Consider the following 24,546-nt stretch of genomic DNA (forward strand, 5'->3'; position numbering starts at 1 on the left):
TGAGAGCCAGAATGGGCAATTAAAGCTCACAAATCATTGGGATGTGTTTGCTCGCCTAAACCAAAAACAATCCTTATCTACAATTCGACTCCCTCTGCTAACGGCCTTGGCAAGACCAGTGTATTCTCAAAGGGTTAAAAACTTTGAGAAAACACGGAGAATAATGTATGAAAACATGTATTTCCCATTACCGTACATCCCGGACTATAAACCGCTACTTTTTTTTCTTACACTTTGAACACTTAAGGCTTTTAAAAAGGTGCGGCTAATTTATGGATTTTTCTTTGTTGTTGGCTACAATAAAAACTATTTAGAAGAAAAAAGCAAAAACACATAGGATGTTTTATTGTTTGTGCTATGGCATCGTCTTATCATTACAGAGTTGCAGTGTCCTTCCGTTTACCCAAAGTGCTTTTTATTTATTTATTTTTTCAACTGGAGTGCCGTTCACTCGTATTGTAAGTTTTATAATATAATTAAAGCTGTTTATACTTACTAACCCGTCCCATGTGTGATGTATGTAGGAGTGTTTTCATGCATATTTGTACATGCTATCATAATGTTAGGAAGCTAGCGTTGTTAGCATTAGCTAACATGCTAACACATTTACGATTGTCTGTGTTAGTATTATTATTAACTGTGGAGTTATTGAGTCTGTTTAGCTGATTGGAGAGCTAACTTGACGCAGCTTGTGGGTCCATGACGATGTCTTCTGTTTTGTTTGATCAGCCGTTTTACTGCCTTGTTACAGACACCGTTTGGGAACAATTAAGGTATGTGAATAAACATTTACAAAATCTTTGCGTCAATAACTCATTTCACAACGTATATATCTGCGACTTATAGTCCGGTGCGGCTAATATAAGGATTTTTTTCCCCGTTTACCCAAAATGATTTTTTTTCAACTGGAGTGCCGTTCAGTCTTTGAGCCATCCATAGCGGAACTACTCGTATAGATTCTTCATTCCTCACTTCAGTCAACATTTGTAAGTTTTACAATATAGCTAAAACTGTTTATACTTACTAAACCGTCTAATGTGTGATGTCTGTAGGAGTGTTTTCATGCATAGTGTTGTTAGCATTAGCTAACATGCTAACACAAGTGTCTGTGTTAGTGTTATTATTAACTGTGGAGTTATTGAGTCTGTTTAGCTGATTGGAGAGCTAACTTGACGCAGCTTGTGGGTCCATGACGATGACTTCTGTTTTGTTTGATCAGCCGTTTTACTGCCTTGTTACAGACACCGTTTGGGAACAATTAAGGTATGTGAATAAACATTTACCAAATCTTTGCGTCAATAACTCATTTCACAACGTATATATCTGCGACTTATAGTCCGGTGCGGCTAATATAAGGATTTTTTCCCCGTTTACCCAAAATGCTTTTTTTTTTCCAACTGGAGTGCCGTTCAGTCTTTGAGCCATCCATAGTGTTGCTACTCGTATGGATTCCTCACTCCTCACTTCAGTCAACAGTTGTAAGTTTTACAATATAGCTAAAACTGTTTATACTTACTAAACCGTCTAATATGTGATGTCTGTAGGAGTGTTTTCATGCATATTTGTACGTGCTATCGTTAGGTAATCAAGCTAGTGTTGCTAGCATTAGCTAACATGCTAACACGAGTGTCTGTGTTAGTGTTATTATTAACTGTGGAGTTATTGAGTCTGTTTAGCTGATTGGAGAGCTAACTTGACGCAGCTTGTGGGTCCATGACGATGACTTCTGTTTTGTTTGATCAGCCGTTTTACTGCCTTGTTACAGACACCGTTTGGGAACAATTAAGGTATGTAAATAAACATTTACAAAATCTTTGCGTAAACAACTCATTTCACAACGTATATATCTGCGACTTATAGTCCGGTGCGGCTAATATAAGGATTTTTTTCCCCGTTTACCCAAAATGCTTCTTTTTTTTTTTCAACTGGAGTGCCGTTCAATCTTTGAGCCATCCATAGCGGAACTACTCGTATAGATTCTTCATTCCTCACTTGAATCAACATTTGTAAGTTTTACAATATAACTAAAACTGTTTATACTTACTAACCCGTCCCATGTGTGATGTCTGTAGGAGTGTTTTCATGCATATTTGTACATGCTATCATAATGTTAGGAAGCTAGCGTTGTTAGCATTAGCTAACATGCTAACACAGGTGTCTGTGTTAGTGTTATTATTAACTGTGGAGTTATTGAGTCTGTTTAGCTGATTGGAGAGCTAACTTGACGCAGCTTGTGGGTCCATGACGATGACTTCTGTTTTGTTTGATCAGCCGTTTTACTGCCTTGTTACAGACACCGTTTGGGAACAATTAAGGTATGTGAATAAACAGTTACAAAATCTTTGCGTCAATAACTCATTTCACAACGTATATATCTGCGACTTATAGTCCGGTGCGGCTAATTTAAGGATTTTTTTCCCGTTTACCCAAAATGCTTTTTTTTTCCAACTGGAGTGCCGTTCAGTCTTTGAGCCATCCATAGCGGTTCTACTCGTATGGATTCCTCATTCCTCACTTCAGTCAACAGTTGTAAGTTTTACAATATAGCTAAAACTGTTTATACTTACTAAACCGTCTAATATGTGATGTCTGTAGGAGTGTTTTCATGCATATTTGTACGTGCTATCGTTAGGTAATGAAGCTAGTGTTGTTAGCATTAGCTAACATGCTAACACGAGTGTCTGTGTTAGTGTTATTATTAACTGTGGAGTTATTGAGTCTGTTTAGCTGATTGGAGAGCTAACTTGACGCAGCTTGTGGGTTCATGACGATGTCTTCTGTTTTGTTTGATCAGCCGTTTTACTGCCTTGTTACAGACACCGTTTGGGAACAATTAAGGTATGTGAATAAACATTTACAAAATCTATGCGTCAATAACTCATTTCACAACGTATATATCTGCGACTTATAGTCCGGTGCGGCTAATATAAGGATTTTTTTCCCCGTTTACCCAAAATGATTTTTTTTTTTCAACTGGAGTGCCGTTCAGTCTTTGAGCCATCCATAGCGGAACTACTCGTATAGATTCTTCATTCCTCACTTGAATCAACGTTTGTAAGTTTTACAATATAACTAAAACTGTTTATACTTACTAACCCGTCCCATGTGTGATGTCTGTAGGAGTGTTTTCATGCATATTTGTACGTGCTATCATAATGTTATGAAGCTAGTGTCGTTAGCATTAGCTAACATGCTAACACAAGTGTCTGTGTTAGTGTTATTATTAACTGTGGAGTTATTGAGTCCGTTTAGCTGATTGGAGAGCTAACTTGACGCAGCTTGTGGGTCCATAACGATGACTCATGTTTTGTTTGATCAGCCGTTTTACTGCCTTGTTACAGACACCGTTTGGGAACAATTAAGGTATGTAAATAAACATTTACCAAATCTTTGCGTCAATAACTCATTTCACAACGTATATATCTGCGACTTATAGTCCGGTGCGGCTAATATAAGGATTTTTTTCCCGTTTACCCAAAATGCTTTTTTTTTCTCCAACTGGAGTGCCGTTCAGTCTTTGAGCCATCCATAGCGTTTCTACTCGTATGGATTCCTCATTCCTCACTTCAGTCAACAGTTGTAAGTTTTACAATATAGCTAAAACTGTTTATACTAACTAAACCGTCTAATGTGTGATGTCTGTAGGAGTGTTTTCATGCATATTTGTACGTGCTATCGTTAGGTAATCAAGCTAGTGTTGTTAGCATTAGCTAACATGCTAACACAAGTGTCTGTGTTAGTGTTATTATTAACTGTGGAGTTATTGAGTCCGTTTAGCTGATTGGAGAGCTAACTTGACGCAGCTTGTGGGTCCATGACGATGACTTCTGTTTTGTTTGATCAGCCGTTTTACTGCCTTGTTACAGACACCGTTTGGGAACAATTAAGGTATGTGAATAAACATTTACAAAATCTTTGCGTCAATAACTCATTTCACAACGTATATATCTGCGACTTATAGTCCGGTGCGGCTAATATAAGGATTTTTTCCCCCGTTTACCCAAAATGATTTTTTTTTTTTCAACTGGAGTGCCGTTCAGTCTTTGAGCCATCCATAGCGGAACTACTCGTATAGATTCTTCATTCCTCACTTGAATCAACGTTTGTAAGTTTTAAAATATAACTAAAACTGTTCATACTTACTAACCCGTCCCATGTGTGATGTCTGTAGGAGTGTTTTCATGCATATTTGTACGTGCTATCATAATGTTATGAAGCTAGTGTCGTTAGCATTAGCTAACATGCTAACACGAGTGTCTGTGTTAGTGTTATTATTAACTGTGGAGTTATTGAGTCTGTTTAGCTGATTGGAGAGCTAACTTGACGCAGCTTGAGGGTCCATGACGATGTCTTCTGTTTTGTTTGATCAGCCGTTTTACTGCCTTGTTACAGACACCGTTTGGGAACAATTAAGGTATGTGAATAAACATTTACAAAATCTTTGCGTCAATAACTCATTTCACAACGTATATATCTGCGACTTATAGTCCGGTGCGGCTAATATAAGGATTTTTTTCCCGTTTACCCAAAATGCTTTTTTTTTTCCAACTGGAGTGCCGTTCAGTCTTTGAGCCATCCATAGCGTTCCTACTCGTATGGATTCCTCATTCCTCACTTCAGTCAACAGTTGTAAGTTTTACAATATAGCTAAAACTGTTTATACTTACTAAACCGTCTAATGTGTGATGTCTGTAGGAGTGTTTTCATGCATATTTGTACGTGCTATCATTAGGTAATCAAGCTAGTGTTGTTAGCATTAGCTAACATGCTAACACGAGTGTCTGTGTTAGTGTTATTATTAACTGTGGAGTTATTGAGTCTGTTTAGCTGATTGGAGAGCTAACTTGCGCAGCTTGTGGGTCCATGACGATGACTCATGTTTTGTTTGATCAGCCGTTTTACTGCCTTGTTACAGACACCGTTTGGGAACAATTAAGGTATGCAAATAAACATTTACAAAATCTTTGCGTCAATAACTCATTTCACAACGTATATATCTGCGACTTATAGTCCGGTGCGGCGAATATAAGGATTTTTTTCCCGTTTACCCAAAATGCTTTTTATTTTTCCAACTGGAGTGCCGTTCAGTCTTTGAGCCATCCATAGCGTTTCTACTCGTATGGATTCCTCACTCCTCACTTCAGTCAACAGTTGTAAGTTTTACAATATAGCTAAAACTGTTTACACTTACTAAACCGTCTAATGTGTGATGTCTGTAGGAGTGTTTTCATGCATATTTGTACGTGCTATCGTTAGGTAATCAAGCTAGTGTTGTTAGCATTAGCTAACATGCTAACACAAGTGTCTGTGTTAGTGTTATTATTAACTGTGGAGTTATTGAGTCCGTTTAGCTGATTGGAGAGCTAACTTGACGCAGCTTGTGGGTCCATGACGATGACTTCTGTTTTGTTTGATCAGCCGTTTTACTGCCTTGTTACAGACACCGTTTGGGAACAATTAAGGTATGTGAATAAACATTTACAAAATCTTTGCGTCAATAACTCATTTCACAACGTATATATCTGCGACTTATAGTCCGGTGCGGCTTATATAAGGATTGTTTTCCCGTTTACCCAAAATGCTTTTTTTTTTCCAACTGGAGTGCCGTTCAGTCTTTGAGCCATCCATAGCGTTTCTACTCGTATGGATTCCTCACTCCTCACTTCAGTCAACAGTTGTAAGTTTTACAATATAGCTAAAACTGTTTACACTTACTAAACCGTCTAATGTGTGATGTCTGTAGGAGTGTTTTCATGCATATTTGTACGTGCTATCGTTAGGTAATCAAGCTAGTGTTGTTAGCATTAGCTAACATGCTAACACGAGTGTCTGTGTTAGTGTTATTATTAACTGTGGAGTTATTGAGTCTGTTTAGCTGATTGGAGAGCTAACTTGCGCAGCTTGTGGGTCCATAACGATGACTCATGTTTTGTTTGATCAGCCGTTTTACTGCCTTGTTACAGACACCGTTTGGGAACAATTAAGGTATGTAAATAAACATTTACAAAATCTTTGCGTCAATAACTCATTTCACAACGTATATATCTGCGACTTATAGTCCGGTGCGGCTCATATAAGGATTTTTTTCCCGTTTACCCAAAATGCTTTTTATTTTTCCAACTGGAGTGCCGTTCAGTCTTTGAGCCATCCATAGCGTTTCTACTCGTATGGATTCCTCACTCCTCACTTCAGTCAACAGTTGTAAGTTTTACAATATAGCTAAAACTGTTTACACTTACTAAACCGTCTAATGTGTGATGTCTGTAGGAGTGTTTTCATGCATATTTGTACGTGCTATCGTTAGGTAATCAAGCTAGTGTTGTTAGCATTAGCTAACATGCTAACACAAGTGTCTGTGTTAGTGTTATTATTAACTGTGGAGTTATTGAGTCCGTTTAGCTGATTGGAGAGCTAACTTGACGCAGCTTGTGGGTCCATGACGATGACTTCTGTTTTGTTTGATCAGCCGTTTTACTGCCTTGTTACAGACACCGTTTGGGAACAATTAAGATATGTAAATAAACATTTACAAAATCTTTGTACTAATAACTGATTTCACAACGTATATATCTGCGACTTATAGTCCGGTGCGGCTAATATATTGATTGTTTTTCTACGATTTAATAGGTGCGGCTTATATACCAGTGCGCCTATAGTTCGTTTTAGTACAAAACCTGCACCAAAGTAAAGTCAGGTTTGATATGAGCAAAAAAAAAATCAGGAAAAAGGTTGAAAATTGTTTAAATGGGGGGAGTCGGGTTGAAAAATCTTTAAAATTCTGCCTACGGCCACGACTTAGCCCTGATTTGGACCTAACATCGTCTGTTCGTTGACATGGTAACTGACACATCATGAACAATTTGAATATGTGTTATCCAACATTCGAATGCACAGCTGCCACGCATTGCCGGCAGTGATTTCCCACGGATGAAAAGGTTCGGTGGGTACTCACGATGTGGAGCATGATGTAGTCTCCCAGGCGCGGGGCGCTGTCAATGCGGACCAGGATGCCGTCTTTGATGGTGGTGCTGAAGCCTACCGCCAGCCGGTCGGTCCGAGTGCTGGGCCTTTCGTTATTGGGCCAGGTGTACGTGATCAGACCCCCTCCTTTACCGAAGATGTAGGTGGTGCCAGCTGTGGAAACACAAGGACAGGGAAAGGGGAATCAAAATCTAACTCATGTAGGTACATTTTGGGTTCAACGTAATTGAATTAATTTCTGGCCGGTACCTATTCAAACCATACGACTGGTACACACAAATATATTTTTTGATATTCTACAGACCCCACACGTAAAGATAGAAATCAGGCATTGAGCAGTTTTAGTTTTTAATGTGCACGACACATAATCAGCACTAAAATCTCACGTGGACAAACTTGATCCAATAAAATCGAAGAAGAAGAACCGCAAAAACAAGGAATAACAAGGAAACATAGGGGAGGAGGGAAAGGTTATTTTGACAGAAAAAAAGTAAACACTTTGTTAAAAAAAAAAAAAAAAACAACTCCGGCTGCAATTAAGGATGAGTACTGTTCATATTTGAACTAATACCGTACAAATTCCAAGAACCTAGGAATGGTTATCGGTATTCAAAGGTACCAGTTTTCATCGTCTGGCGGTGGTTTGGCTTCAAGCGGAAATATGTTAAACAGACAACCGTAAAATTAATTAAAGATTAAAGGCCTACTGAAAGCCACTACTACCGACCACGCAGTCTGATAGTTTATATATCAATGATGAAATCTTAACATTATAACACATGCCAATACGGCCGGGTTAACTTATAAAGTGACATTTTAAATTTGCCGCTAAACTTCCGGTTCGAAACGCCTCTGAGGATGACGTATGCGTGTGACGTAGCCCGGCGAACACGGGTATGCCTTCCACATTGAAGCCAATACGAAAAAGCTCTGTTTTCATTTCATAATTCCACAGTATTCTGGACATCTGTGTTCGTGAATCTGTTGCAATCATGTTCATTGCATTATGGAGAAGGAAGCTGAGCAAGCAAAGAAGAAAGTTGTCGGTGCGAAATGGACGTATTTTTCGAACGTAGCCAGCCACAACAGTACACAGCCGGCGCTTCTTTGTTTACATTCCCGAAAGATGCAGTCAAGATGGAAGAACTCGGATAACAGAGACTCTAACCAGGAGGACATTTGACTTGGATACACAGACGCCTGTAGAGAACTGGGACAACACAGACTCTTACCAGGATTACTTTGATTTGGATGACAAAGACGCAGACGTGCTACTGTGAGTATGCAGCTTTGGCTTTTTTTTGCGTATGTACGTAACTTTTTTTAAATATATAAGCTTTATGAACCTTGGGTTAGGTGAACGGTCTTTTGGGCTGAGTGATTGTGTGTGTTGATCATGTGTTTGAATTGTATTGGCGTGTTCTATGGAGCTAGGAGCTAGCAGAGGAGCTAGCATAACACGTACCGTACCTACGTGCGCGTCACGTACGTGACTTTTTAAAAATATATAAGCTTTATGAACCTTGGGTTAGGTGAACGGTCTTTTGGGCTGAGTGATTGTGTGTGTTGATCAGGTGTTTGTATTGTATTGGCGTGTTCTATGGAGCTAGGAGCTAGCAGAGGAGCTAGGAGCTAGCATAACAAACACGCAGGTGTTTTTATGCAGGATTAATTTGTGGCATGTTAAATATAAGCCTGGTTGTGTTGTGGCTAATAGAGTATATATATGTCTTGTGTTTATTTACTGTTGTAGTCATTCCCAGCTGAATATCAGGTACCGTGAGTATGCAGCCTTGGCTGCTAAACATTCGATAACTTGACCGTATGTGCGCGTCACGTACGTAACTTTTTAAAAATATATAAGCTTTATGAACCTTGGGTTAGGTAAACGGTCTTTTGGGCTGAGTGATTGTGTGTGTTGATCAGGTGTTTGAATTGTATTGGCGTGTTCTATGGAGCTAGGAGCTAGCAGAGGAGCTAGGAGCTAGCATAACAAACACGCAGGTGTTATTATGCAGGATTAATTTGTGGCATATTAAATATAAGCCTGGTTGTGTTGTGGCTAATAGAGTATATATATGTCTTGTGTTTATTTACTGTTGTAGTCATTCCCAGCTGAATATCAGGTCACCCCCGGCTCTCACAGCATCTTCCCTATCTGAATAGCTTCAACTCCCCACTAGTCCTTCACTTGCACTTTACTCATCCACAAATCTTTCATCCTCGCTCAAATTAATGGGGAAATTGTCGCTTTCTCGGTCCGAATCTCTCTCACTTCATGCGGCCATCATTGTAAACAATAGGGAACTTTGCGTATATGTTCAACTGACTACGTCACGCTACTTCCGGTAGGGGCAAGCCTTTTTTTTATCAGATACCAAAAGTTGCAATCTTTATCGTCGTTGTTCTATACTAAATCCTTTCAGCAAAAATATGGCAATATCGCGAAATGATCAAATATGACACATAGAATAGATCTGCTATCCCCGTTTAAATAAAAAAAATTCATTTCAGTAGGCCTTTAAAGTACCAATGATTGTCACACACACACTAGATGTGGTGAAATTTGTCCTCTGCATTTGTCCCATCCCCTTGGGGAGCAGTGGGCAGCAGCGGCGCCGCGCCCGGTAATCATTTTGGTGATTTAACCCCCAACTCCAACCCTTTGTTGCTGAGTGCCAAGCAGGGAGGTAATGGGTCCCATTTTTATAGTCTTTGGTATGACTCGGCTGGGATTTGAACTCCAACCTACCGATCTCAGGGCGGACACTCTAACCCAGGGGTGTCAAATGTACGGCCCGCGGGCCGGATTAGGCCCGCTAACAGGTTTTATCCGGCCCGCGGTATAAGTTTGCTAAGTATAAAAATGAGCCGAAATTTTTAAATGAAAGAAACTGCTGTTCTAAATGTGTCCACTAGATGTCGCAATATCAATTCTTTGTATCTTTGTAGATGATGCTACATATATATATAAAAAAAAATAAACCACATGATGTTTGTGCACCAGTCGAACAAAATGAGCACACTGCATCAATAAAATCCTGTAATTTGATTTTGATATTATTTTTTTATCTTGATAGATTAAGTACTATCTATCCATCTAGATTGAAAATTAACACCAATGAGTTGAATGATGAACAATATCACATGCTTTATTCAGAAAGTATAAATAACGACAAATAAAGATAGAATACTATTAACCGCAACATGTAAGTGTAAAAAAAGCCCAACAACATTATGATTTGTATAATTTCAGAATGTGCTTGTTCTATTTCTATACAAAGAAAACAATCTGAAGTTGTCTTTATTTTTAAGTTATCGTGCCGTGATTTTACCAGTCCGGCCCACTTGGGAGTAGATTTTTCTCCATGTGGCCCCCGATCTAAAATTAGTTTGACACCCCTGCTCTAACCACTAGACTTAGACTTAGACTAACTTTAATGATCCACAAGGGAAATTGTTCAACACAGTAGCTCAGTTACAATGATGGAAAGTGTAAGGATGGAAAGGACAATGCAGGTATAAATAGCGGTACAAAAATCGAACATATATACGAATATATACATAATATGTGTACAGTATATTATATATACAGATATATTATATTATGTCTATAACATATATACAGTATATACCAATGACCATGTACAATATTACAGTATATACAGTATATGTGACAGCAGCAGCATAAAATAGAGAGTAGATCCAGCAGGAAATCGAAAATAGACATTATAAACATGTCAAATGTCAAGTATGCTGCAAAGCGTTGCTGCAAAAAAAAGTAGCAACACTACTAATTTATAACATCATTTGAAAAGTCACCCGCTTGAGCAGACCTGGGCAAATTAAGGCCCGGGGGCCACATGCGGCCTGCCGGACATTCCCAAATAATTGTTTTAGATCAGGGGTCGGCAAGCCGCGGCTCCGGAGCCGCATGCGGCTCTTTGACCACTCTGATGCGGCTCAGCTACATACTTGCTGACCCCCCCGATTTTCCCGGGAGACTTGTGGATCTCAGTGCCTCTCATAGATAACCCCCAGGGGAAATATAATCATATTTACACTCTAATTACTATATAAAGGACATGCCCTAATTGCACTGCAATAATTGTCCACTATAGCATTTACAAACAGTGTGCCAGTCCGGCCACATGTTGTATGTAGCTTTTACTTGCACACATAGGAGACAGCAAAGCATACTTAGTCATCAGCCACACAGCTTACACTGACGGTAGCCGTATCAAACAACTTGAACATTGTTACGTTACAAATATGCGCCACACTGTGAACCCACACCAAAAAAGAATGAAAAACACATTTCTGGAGAACATCCCACCGTAACACAACATAAACACAACACACCCAATACCCAGAATCCCATGCAGCCCTAACTCTTCCGGTCTACATTATACACCCCCGCTACCACCAAATCCCCCCACACATCAACCCCCCCCTCTCAGTGCGTTGGTTGCGCGGAAGAGTTAGGGTTGCATGGGATTCTGGGTATTGGTACCGTCAGTGTAAGCTGTGTGGCTGCTGAGCTAGTACGCCTTGCTGTCACTTACCATTATGTTCTTTAATTTGTGAAACCTGCCAAAATGGCTCTTTGAGTGGTAAAGGTTGCCGACCCCTGTTTTAGATGTTTAAGATGGAAAGTGTAGCTGCCATTATGATGTGCAGTGATGTTTTATAATGACCGGAAGTCTTCAACTATACTAAGTCTTTCAATGCTTGGAATCTGCATCATATACTAGTTACTATGGTCATCTAATTAGTTACTATGGTCATCGAATTACTTACTATGGTCACTATGAGATATCTCAGATTGTAGGTGGGTTTTTTTTTCACTATGTTTGTTGCATTTTGGTTGCGTTTCGGTTTATTGTAAAATATGTTGTCAATATTCAGTGTTTTATCCTTCATAGTTAATATTGTAAATCCCACATTATTTAATTTGATGCACATTCTGGGTGTCTCATTCAGTAAAAAAAAAATTCAAATTCCATTCCGTTTTTTAAGACGGTCTGTCATAACGTTTTTAGCTTTCAATCATTATTGTGAGGTTTTGTATTAGTGTTCCTAAAAATAGATTTACCGGCCCCCAGACACACTTTTTTAATCTAAATCTGGCCCCCCCGAGTAAAATAATTGCCCAGGCCTGCGCTAGAGAATAAGGAGTTCTTGAAACTCTGCATGTCAACATCTCGGCCAGTGCCACACCCACAAAATGCCGAAGCAACCATTTCCGCATCAACACCATATGAAAAAAATAGTCTAAAACAGAAGGAGATAACGTCCGCAGGAACCTACCACAGAACGAAGGACATACACTGTTTGATTTCCTATTACGCAGCTCATTTTTATTTGACACTTATTGAAATATCTTGTGTGACATCATGCACAAAAGTGCACTTTATTTGTTTTATAATATTGTAGTGGCGTTCTGTACAAAAAGTGCACTTTAATTTAGTGTTGTTTTGATAAGTCATCTGAGTGACATCATGCACAAAAGTGCACTCATAGCTTGTTTTAAACTATTGTAGTGGCGTTCTGTACAAAAAGTGCACTTTAATTTAGTGTTGTTTTGATAAGTCATCTGAGTGACTTCATGCACAAAAGTGCACTAATAGCTTGTTTTAAACTATTGTAGTGGCGTTCTGTACAAAAAGTCCACTTTAATTTAGTGTTGTTTTGATAAGTCATCTGAGTGACTTCATGCACAAAAGTGCACTAACAGCTTGTTTTAAACTATTGTAGTGGCGTTCTGTACAAAAAGTGCACTTTCATTTAGTGTTGTTTTGATATGTCATCTGAGTGACTTCATGCACAAAAGTGCACTAATAGCTTGTTTTAAACTATTGTAGTGGCGTTCTGTACAAAAAGTGCACTTTAATTTAGTGTTGTTTTGATAAGTCATCTGAGTGACTTCATGCACAAAAGTGCACTAATAGCTTGTTTTAAACTATTGTAGTGGCGTTCTGTACAAAAAGTCCACTTTAATTTAGTGTTGTTTTGATAAGTCATCTGAGTGACTTCATGCACAAAAGTGCACTAATAGCTTGTTTTAAACTATTGTAGTGGCGTTCTGTACAAAAAGTGCACTTTAATTTAGTGTTGTTTTGATAAGTCATCTGAGTGACTTCATGCACAAAAGTGCACTAATAGCTTGTTTTAAACTATTGTAGTGGCGTTCTGTACAAAAAGTCCACTTTAATTTAGTGTTGTTTTGATATGTCATCTTAGTGACATCATGCACAAAAGTGCACTAATAGCTTGTTTTAAACTATTGTAGTGGCGTTCTGTACAAAAAGTCCACTTTAATTTAGTGTTGTTTTGATAAGTCATCTGAGTGACATCATGCACAAAAGTGCACTAATAGCTTGTTTTAAACTATTGTAGTGGCGTTCTGTACAAAAAGTGCACTTTAATTTAGTGTTGTTTTGATAAGTCATCTGAGTGACTTCATGCACAAAAGTGCACTAATAGCTTGTTTTAAACTATTGTAGTGGCGTTCTGTACAAAAAGTGCACTTTAATTTAGTGTTGTTTTGATAAGTCATCTGAGTGACTTCATGCACAAAAGTGCACTTTATTTGTTTTATACTATTGTAGTGGCGTTCTGTACAAAAAGTCCACTTTAATTTAGTGTGGTTTTGATATGTCATCTGAGTGACTTCATGCACAAAAGTGCACTAATAGCTTGTTTTAAACTATTGTAGTGGCGTTCTGTACAAAAAGTGCACTTTAATTTAGTGTTGTTTTGATAAGTCATCTGAGTGACTTCATGCACAAAAGTGCACTTTATTTGTTTTATACTATTGTAGTGGCGTTCTGTACAAAAAGTCCACTTTAATTTAGTGTGGTTTTGATATGTCATCTGAGTGACTTCATGCACAAAAGTGCACTAATAGCTTGTTTTAAACTATTGTAGTGGCGTTCTGTACAAAAAGTGCACTTTAATTTAGTGTTGTTTTGATAAGTCATCTGAGTGACTTCATGCACAAAAGTGCACTAATAGCTTGTTTTAAACTATTGTAGTGGCGTTCTGTACAAAAAGTCCACATTAATTTAGTGTTGTTTTGATAAGTCATCTGAGTGACTTCATGCACAAAAGTGCACTAATAGCTTGTTTTAAACTATTGTAGTGGCGTTCTGTACAAAAAGTGCACTTTAATTTAGTGTTGTTTTGATATGTCATCTTAGTGACATCATGCACAAAAGTGCACTCATAGCTTGTTTTAAACTATTGTAGTGGCGTTCTGTACAAAAAGTGTACTTTAATTTAGTGTTGTTTTGATAAGTCATCTGAGTGACTTCATGCACAAAAGTGCACTAATAGCTTGTTTTAAACTATTGTAGTGGCGTTCTGTACAAAAAGTGCACTTTAATTTAGTGTTATTTTGATAAGTCATCTGAGTGACTTCATGCACAAAAGTGCACTAATAGCTTGTTTTAAACTATTGTAGTGGCGTTCTGTACAAAAAGTGCACTTTAATTTAGTGTTGTTTTGATAAGTCATCTGAGTGACATCATGCACAAAAGTGCACTAATAGCTTGTTTTAAACTATTGTAGTGGCGTTCTGTACAAAAAGTGCACTTTAATTTAGTGTTGTTTTGATAAGTCATCTGAGTGACTTCATGCACAAAAGTGCACTAATAGCTTGTTTTAAACTATTGTAGTGGCGTTCTGTACAAAAAGTGCACTTTAATTTAGTGTTGTTTTGATAAGTCATCTGAGTGACTTCATGCACAAAAGTGCACTAATAGCTTGTTTTAAACTATTGTAGTGGCGTTCTGTACAAAAAGTGCACTTTAATTTAGTGTTGTTTTGATAAGTCATCTTAGTGACATCATGCACAAAAGTGCACTCATAGCTTGTTTTAAACTATTGTAGTGGTGTTCTGTACAAAAAGTGCACTTTAATTTAGTGTTGTTTTGATATGTCATCATAGTGACATCATGCACAAAAGTGCACTCATAGCTTGTTTCAAACTATTGTAGTGGCGTTCTGTACAAAAAGTGCACTTTAATTTAGTGTTGTTTTGATAAGTCATCTGAGTGACTTCATGCACAAAAGTGCACTAATAGCTTGTTTTAAACTATTGTAGTGGCGTTCTGTACAAAAAGTGCACTTTAATTTAGTGTTGTTTTGATAAGTCATCTGAGTGACTTCATGCACAAAAGTGCACTAATAGCTTGTTTTAAACTATTGTAGTGGCGTTCTGTACAAAAAGTGCACTTTAATTTAGTGTTGTTTTGATAAGTCATCTTAGTGACATCATGCACAAAAGTGCACTCATAGCTTGTTTTAAACTATTGTAGTGGTGTTCTGTACAAAAAGTGCACTTTAATTTAGTGTTGTTTTGATATGTCATCATAGTGACATCATGCACAAAAGTGCACTCATAGCTTTTTTTTAAAATGTCTCTGACAATCTTGCACTTTCTGTTTTGGAAATGACATGAATGTTTGTGCCACTGCTTAATAATTGTTTAATAAATACACTTTTGCTAAATTGACTTAGTTGTGATTTTCCTCTCTGCATGAAAGTTTAAAATGAGCATATATTAATGCAGTATGAAGAAGAATGTTTTAATGTAGACACATAGAATCATCATACTGCTGTGATTATATGCATCGAGTGTTCATTCAAGGCTAAGGCAAAATATCCAAATATATATCGTGTATCGTGACATGGCCTAAAAATATTGAGATATTAATAAAAGGCCATATCGCCCAGCCCTACTTTAGTGTGTCTATAAAAAATAATTGTTTTTGATAATAAATTCACATTTTTTATTGCAACATTTTAAAAATGAGCTGATGTCCAGTTGTTACACATCGTTTTATTATCACATTTCTGAGTCTCAATTACAGTTGCAAGTCCAAGACATTAGATCAGGGGTGTCAAACTCATTTTAGATGGGGGGCCACATGGAGAAAAATCTACTCCCAAGTGGACCGGACCGGTAAAATCACGGCACGATAACTTAAAAATAAAGACAACTTCAGTGAACAATGGGAGACCGGGCTTTCTGCTCCGCTGCTCCCAGTCTGTGGAACGCTCTCCCTGACCACCTGAGGGCACCACAGACTGTGGATGCTTTTAAAAAAGGCTTAAAAACCCTTCTTTTTAAAAAAGCCTTTTTTTTTTCTTTTTTTTTTTAGATATATGCATACTAGTTTTAGCTATTTGGCTGTTCTAGTTTTTATTTATTTTTTATTATCTTTTTATTTTTTCTAATTTATTTATTTATTTTATTTTATTTTTTTAATACACTGTAGCACTTTGAGGTTGTTTACTCAATGTAAAGTGCTTTTTACAAATAAAATCTATTATTATTATTATTAAAAAAATAATATAAAAATCAAATTACAGGATGTTATTTATGTAGTTTGCTTACATCGTGTGGTATATTTTTTAATTTTTTTTTACATATGTAGCATAATCTAGAAAGACACAAATAATTGCTATTGTGACATCTAGTGGACACAATTAAAACAGCAGTTTCTTTCATTCAAAAATTTCGGCTCATTTTTATACTCAGTAAACTCATCCCGCGGGCCGGATAAAACCTGTTCACGGGCCTGATCCGGCCCACGGGCCTTACGTTTGACACCCCTGCATTAGATGGAAGTAGTGTATAGTTTATGGCGTGTTGCCTAGTCAGTTCAGTCTTTGCTGTCTAGGCTCATGTTGCGCCCTGAAAAGTGTTAATACTGTAAGTATTGCACTTATTACGCACCAGCTGTTTGATTCTAAAATGCATCTTAGTTGTAGTTTTCATTAAGAAATTTGGAGGTGTTGAAATTGATCATTGATCCATTTGACATTATTCAATTATTTATCATTGGTGAATATGTGATTGTACGGGTATTTAATCTTCAAATAGGTGTACAACAATCAAGAATTATAAAATCAGATTTTACCAGATTTTTCTCCATTTGGCCCCCGATCTAAAATGAGTTTGACACCCCTGTTATAAGACATATGTGCCACATAAAACAAGCTCCTGGAACCTTCTAGAAGGGGCGTTGACTCTGACCAGAATATTTTTTTGTTCCGACGTCAGCCCGATGTCTGATTAAAGCCACACTCTCCATAGAAACATCACTTTTTTGGCTTTTAGCGCTGTAGTTACTTCCATCTCCCGATGGTTGATGGAAGGCACATCAAACGCAAAGTGTTTGAATCCTTGAGCCCTCCCGTTTAGCCGGCAGTCTATATTTGGGCAGGAGATTATGGAAAGATGAAAGGCGTCGGACAAACTTGCGGGGGGAATCGACGCGAGATTAAAACGGGCTGCGTGTGGCCGAGTGATGCCGGGAAGCCACCGGCCCCACCGGCAAAAGCCGAGGAGCTATTTATAAGAGACAGAGGACTCCTTTAAATACCCGTGTGCTCACCTCAACTATAAACTGAAGTGGACTCGTAACTCAGAAGGCCCTGTGCAAGGAAGTCCTCTTGTGAAGACGAGTCCTTCGGGGTGCGCCGGTCACTTCCGCACATTTTCTTATGACACTCCAGTGGCTTTTGCAGTGTTCTACGCCATCGCTTGCTGGGCCGGAGACAGGAACCCACTTAACCGACTGATTAAAAGACGCCATGGAGGAGGTGGCCGGCGAAAGGATGTGTTGTCCGTAGAGATGTCCTATAATATCAGCCTGCCGATATTATCGGCCGATAAATGTTTAAAAATGTAATATCGGAAATTATCGGTATCGTTTTTTTATTATCGGTATCATTTTTTAATTTTTTTTATTTTTTATTTTTTATTAAATCAACATAAAAAAACACAAGATACACTTAGAATTAGTGCACCAACCCAAAAAACCTCCCTCCCCCATTTACACTCATTCACACAAAAGGGTTGTTTCTTTCTGTTATTAATATTCTGGTTCCTACATTATATATCAATATATATCAATACAGTCTGCAAGGGATACAGTCCGTAAGCACACATGATTGCGCGTGCTGCTGGTCCACTAATAGTACTAACCTTTAACAGTTAATTTTACTCATTTATTTTCATTAATTACTAGTTTCTCTGTAACTGTTTTTATATTGTTTTACTTTCTTTTTTTATTCAAGAAAATGTTTTTAATTTATTTATCTTATTTTTTTTTTTAGGGTAAACTGGGTATAACACATGGCACACTGACAAAGCTTAACCTATTGTTACTATAACAATCTACAAGGTTAAGGTTGCTTCTCTTTCTTCCCCTCCATTTTTCTGCATTATTTCGTATCTCAAGTTATCATTACGTATATGTATTGTTGCATTTGAACAATTGTATTGTTGATAATAAAGGTAAAGTACTGGTATTGTTTATTATCAATAGCACTATTTCTATTGGTATTCATATTGCTCCATTTTTAGTGTAATAATGCTCATTGTCATTTCTGTATTTTTTTTATTTTAATTTTCGCTAACTGCTTATTTGCTATTACTTTTACCATCATATTTGTACATGTCGTATTTGCTGATGTTGCTCTGTTGTTGTTGTTGTTGTTGTGTTTGCTGTTGTTGTTTTTGTCTCTCTGTCTAATCCCCCTCTTGTCCCCACAATTCCCCCCTCTGTCTTCCTTTTTCTCTCTTTCTATCCCCTCCTGCTCCGGCCCGGCTGCACCAAATGATAATATAAATACATTTAATAAAGTCAAAATACAAGTAAGGCAACAAGAGAAGTATCCTACACTTCTCTTTTGTAAAGTAAATCTGAACAGCCGATATGGGCATCTACATCTGCTATATGATTTGCCCGAGAAGCTGGGCAGGACATTATAAAAAAAATAATAAAAAAAAAAAAAATTTTTTTTTTTTTTTTTTAAAAAGGACCTTATCTTCACCATACCTGGTTGTCCAAATTAGGCATAATAATGTGTTAATTCCACGACTGTATATATCGGTATCGGTTGATATCGGTATCGGTAATTAAGAGTTGGACAATATCGGAATATCAGATATCGGCAAAAAGGCCATTATCGGACAGCCCTAGTTGTCCGACCACCTTCACCCCGTGTAGCTCCTTCAGCAACAGATTGTTACGTCCACAGTGCAGCAAGGAGTGCTAGTGTGGGTCATTTCCGCCCACAAAGACTCAGAATCAGTCTAATATTCAGTCTAAGCCTGGAACCCCTGGAGAGGGGGTCCAGACTGAAGCCAAGGAAGAAAAAAACCTTATAGCCATAGCACATATAAACATGTGTAAGAGGGAAACATCAAAGAACACAAAGGACATTAAAAGAGCAGAGCTGATGCAACCAGCTGCCACTCTACCACTTCTACACACAGCCACAAAAGTAATACAAAATAATAATCAACCAATAATAGTATTCGCACGTCTAGAATTACTGCCGGGTCAAACTCATCCCTCAAAATAATTAACGCATGCTTGGCCTTATCGCCGGTTCATTATTGACGCCGGATCAAATTCGTTCCGCAAAATATTAATTTTATTATCGCATGTCTATAATTTTCGCCGGGTCAAACTCGTTTCGCAAAATATTTAGCATATGGCTAGAACTTCCACCGGGTCAAATTCGTTACGTCACGAGTGACGCTTTACCTGTCCTCATTTTGAAAATGGAGGAAGCTGCTTTCAGTAGTTTACAATCGCACAAAAGAAAAAAGATAAAGAGCTATTAAGTAGGATTTAAGGTCCAAGCTATTGAATACCGGTACAGTATGCTAAAAAGAACAGTAAGCAGCTATGTTTTATTAATATACCGTAGCTGCGTGTCAAATACTGTATGAGTCACGAAATGACTCCCGCCTCCTGGTGGTAGAGGGCGCTAGTGATCCTTCTTGCGACTTCCGGTACTGCAGAAGAAGTGAACACACGCAGCCTCTGCCTGAAGTTTTAACATGGAGGATTACATACCGGTATCTAAAATAAAACAGTCTTCTAAACTGGACTTTCAATCGAAGCAGGAAGTAATAATTAAAGGAATATCTCCATCGAGACAGAGAGACTTTTAAAACGGAAGAAAGAAAATAAGGAAGACTTCTATAAACAAGTTATCGATGCTTTTGGTCAGAAGGAGCTGCAAATGGACTCCATTTATAAGTACAGGTAAGACCATAATAACGTTGTTTTTATTAAATGTGCTTTTCATGATGGTATGCTTACATCACACTCAAAGCGCACGCCTAAATTTACCGCATTCCTTTTGGTAAACGCCGGAGTGAGAAGAGGTTTTAAAATAATTACCGCATGCACGGCCATCCCGCCGGTTTCCGGTAAACGCCGGAGTGACAGGAGGTTTTAAATTAATTAGCGCCCCCTGCGGCTATTCAAGGAAATACGGTAAATACTTGACTTTCAGTGAATTCTAGCTATATATATATATATATATATATATATATATATATATATATATATATATATATATATATATATATATATATATATATATATATATATATATATATATATATATATATATATGTATTTCATTATATATATATACATATAAATAAAATAAATACTTGAATTTCAGTGTTCATTTATTTACACATATACACACATAACACTCCTCTCTACCCATTGTTGTATTTGAAAGTGCAATGCTTTGCAGCCAGTAGCACAGCCTTTGAAGGAGCGTAGGTATGGGCAGTGTAATATTCTGGGTTGGAGTCAATAACCAGGCGAGGTGACAAAGTTACGTCTCTTTTTACTTCATACTTCAGAACCGACTCCCACACTTGCCGTCAGGGTGCGCAATACAACGTAAACCGCTAAAGCGGACGTGACGACAGGCTGTCCTCACGGACCTGGAGGGGGCGTGCCTTAAGTCCGGCTGGAAATCGGGAGAAATTCGGGACAATGGTTGTCCCGGGAGATTTTCGGGAGAGGCGCTGAAATTCGGTAGTCTCCCGAAAAAATTCGGGAGGGTTGGCAAGTATGCTTGGAAGAGGCAACATCCCACAGCAAACAATACGTGCAAAATGCATGCTCTGCATTTAATCTTGGCGTCACAATAGTGTCTACCATTTGTACTTAGTGTAATCTTTTTGGTGTGCAGGGATGGGTACCGTTCACATTTGAACCAATACCTCATGGTACCTGGGTATCAACGGAGATTTAGTGTGTGTTAGGGTTGTACGGTATACCGGTATTAGTATAGTACCGCAATACTAATGAATCATATTTGGTACTATACCGCCTCTAAAGAGTACCGTTTAACCATCGCACCGCCCCCCTGTCGTCGTCACATCGTGTCTTTGCTGGTTCACGAGCAGAGGAGCATGTTCGGCAGCGCACAATCACAGAGTACTTACAAGCAGACACAATGTGTAGACAGAAAAGGGAGAACAGACACATTTTGGCTTAAAAACTGACGATAAAGGTTAAGTTATAACACTGAACGCCCTCAGGGTGAGGTGCTTTAAGACCTGCGGCTAAAGTCCATCCACAGTCGGCAGTGTTTGAGCTACTTCTAAATCACTAATCCTCGCCTCCATGGCGACTAATAAAATATGTTTCTTGCAAGTATCATCCCTGCAGGACGAGGAATAGCTAAACATGCTTCACTACACACCGTAGCCCCTGAATGTAAACAAATGCCATGGGTGGATCTACACCTGACATCCACTGTAATGATACCAAGTACAGGAGTGTATCTAGTCGATACTACTTTGATTACATCAATATTTTTGAGCATCACAAAATCTTCTTTTGTTTTTAAAAAATGTATATTATGTTTATAAACTCAGGAAATACAGTATGTCCCTGGACACATGAGGACTTTGAATATGACCAATGTATGATCCTGTAACTACTTGGTATCAAATTGATACCTACATTTGTGGTATCATCCAAAACTAATGTAAAGCATCCAAACAACAGAAGAATAAGTGATTATTACATTTTAACAGAAGTGTAACAGAAAGTAAGCAGTAAATGAACAAGTAGATGAATAATTCATTTTCTACCACTTGTCCTTAAAGGCCTACTGAAAGCCGCTACTACCGACCACGCAGTCTGATAGTTTATATATCAATGATGAAATCTTAACATTGCAACACATGCCAATACGGCCGCGTTAACTTATAAAGTGCAATTTTAAATTTCCAGAGAAACTTCCGGTTGAATACGTCTATGTATGATGACGTATGCGCGTGACGTCAATGGTTGAAACGGAAGTATTTGGACACCATTGTATCTCAATACAAACAGCTCTGTTTTCATCGCAAAATTCCACAGTATTCTGGACATCTGTGTTGGTGAATCTTTTGCAATTTGTTTAATGAACAATGGAGACTGCAAAGAAAAAAGCTGTAGGTGGGATCGGTGTATTAGCGGCTGGCTGCAGCAACACAACCAGGAGGACTTTGACTTGTTTAGCAGACGTGCTATCCGACGCTAGCCGCCGACCGCATCGATGATCGGGTGAAGTCCTTCGTCGCACCGTCGATCGCTGGAACGCGGGTGAGCACGGGTGTTGATGAGCAGATGAGGGCTGGCGTAGGTGGAGCGATATTGTTTTTAGCATAGCTCTGACGAGGTCCCGTAGCTAAGTTAGCTTCAATGGCGTCGTTAGCAACAGCATTGCTAGGCTTCGACAGGCGGCACAGCATTAACCGTGTAGTTACAGGTCCAGAGTTTGGTTCGGTGTCTCCTGATAGTAGTATTGTTGATCTGCTGTCTATCCTTCCAGTCAGGGGCTTATTTCTTTTGTTTCTATCTGCATTTAAGCACGATGCTATCACGTTAGCTCCGTAGCTAAAGTGCTTCACCGATGTATTGTCGTGGAGATAAAAGTCACTGTGAATGTCCATTTCGCGTTCTCGGCTCTCATTTTCAAGAGGATATAGTATCCGACGTGGTTTAAAATACAAATCCGTGATCCACAATAGAAAAAGGAGAGAGTGTGGAATCCAATGAGCCAGCTTGTACCTAAGTTACGGTCAGAGCGAAAAAAGATACGTCCTGCACTGCATTCTAGTCCTTCACTCTCACGTTCCTCATCCACAAATCTTTCATCCTCGCTCAAATTAATGGGGTAATCGTCGCTTTCTCGGTCCGAATCGCTCTCGCTGCTGGTGTAAACAATGGGGAAATGTGAGGAGCCTTTCAACCTGCGGCGTCACGCTACTTCCGGTACAGGCAAGGCTTTTTTTATCAGCGACCAAAAGTTGCGAACTTTATCGTCGATGTTCTCTACTAAAAATATGGCAATATCGCGAAATGATCAAGTATGACACATAGAATGGATCTGCTATCCCCGTTTAAATACAAAAAAAACATTTCAGTAGGCCTTTAAGGACAAACTTGCAATAAGAAACTTATGTTTAATGTACCCTAAGATTTTTTGTTAAAATAAAGCAAATAATGCTATTTTTTTGTGGTCTCCTTTATTTAGAAAAGTATCAAAAAGTACCAAAATTTATGAAAATACATTTTTGTACCGGTACCAAAATATGGGTATCGGGACAACCCTAGTGTGTGTTAATTAATATTCATTGTTTTTTTAAGTATCATTTTAAAAATGAGCTCATTACGAAAACGTGTGTACGTGCGGACACACCAGTCGGAACTGGAAAGAAAGGAAAGTAATAAAAAGCTCCATTTTCTTTTTTTTTTCTTCTTTACCAGATGGCTCCGGTGTTAACGTACCCTAAATGGAGATGCCGGTGAAAAGTACTTTTTATCTCGTCATCCTCTGCCTAACAATCACTTGCGCTCTTTTCCGAGTCGACCACAAACATCTGCTCCTGCCTTGTGATGGCCTGCCCAGCTGTCCGCCTCTCACACCCCCCCCCCCCCACCCCCCCCCCCGCCGAGCCGCCGACAGTCTGCTCCGCGGTCCGTGGCACCCGGGAGACCGCGCCGACATACGGACATGCAGGAGCCGGCGAGAGGCCGGAACCACCAGACGAGTGCGGCGGTTTGCCCGCAGACACGCAAACAGGTCGGGACTTTGCAATCCTCAGGTGTCAGAAACTCTCGCGGGGGAGGACCGTCCTCGCCTTAAACGACAGTAGCATGCACACACGTGTGCTCTCTCAGCGGCGTTGCTGTAATGGAAGCAGATGTCAGAATAGCACCTTTCCTGCATGGCGAGGCATCTGAGGCCGGAAGCATAACAGCGTGCAGGATCTGTACCTCGCCCTGTCTGGTTGCCTCAAATGTCTTCTTGCCAAAAGAGTTAAGGCGGACTCCGGCTATCGCATCCAACACACGCCCGAGTATTTTTTATTTTTTTTCCTGGAGGGGACGACGATGACGAGCAGCAGAGATACGAGCACCCCCGGGGGAGCCAATTATCACATGGAGGAGATTTGCTTCGTGTTTCCGGAGGACAATGTATGGCCTGGGACTCGCACACACACACACACACACACACACACACACACACACACACACACACACACACACACACACACACACACACACACACACACACACACACACACACACACACACACACACACACACACACACACGAGCGAAGAGACGCTCACAGGCGACACAAATGCACATCGTTATGCTCAAGCGTGGGAGACGATCACACAATCAGAGTGGGCGATCACATTGAGTCCCAGATCTACGAAATGTG

At 39.0% G+C, this 24,546-nt stretch overlaps 1 protein-coding gene across 2 annotated transcripts in view; it reads right to left on the reverse strand.

Moving 5' to 3' along the window:
- The window catches only part of LOC133640407 (neurexin-3b), an 869,211-nt gene that overhangs the window by 222,889 nt on the left and 621,776 nt on the right, over window positions 1–24,546 (reverse strand). For both annotated transcript variants that reach the window (XM_062033799.1, XM_062033798.1), the window contains one exon: window positions 6,953–7,134. In XM_062033799.1, the coding sequence (XP_061889783.1) occupies window positions 6,953–7,134 (182 nt within the window). The remainder of the gene's footprint in view (window positions 1–6,952; window positions 7,135–24,546) is intronic.

This window comes from Entelurus aequoreus, linkage group LG23 (assembly GCF_033978785.1).
Source record: "Entelurus aequoreus isolate RoL-2023_Sb linkage group LG23, RoL_Eaeq_v1.1, whole genome shotgun sequence".
NCBI classification, from domain to species: Eukaryota; Metazoa; Chordata; class Actinopteri; order Syngnathiformes; family Syngnathidae; genus Entelurus; species Entelurus aequoreus.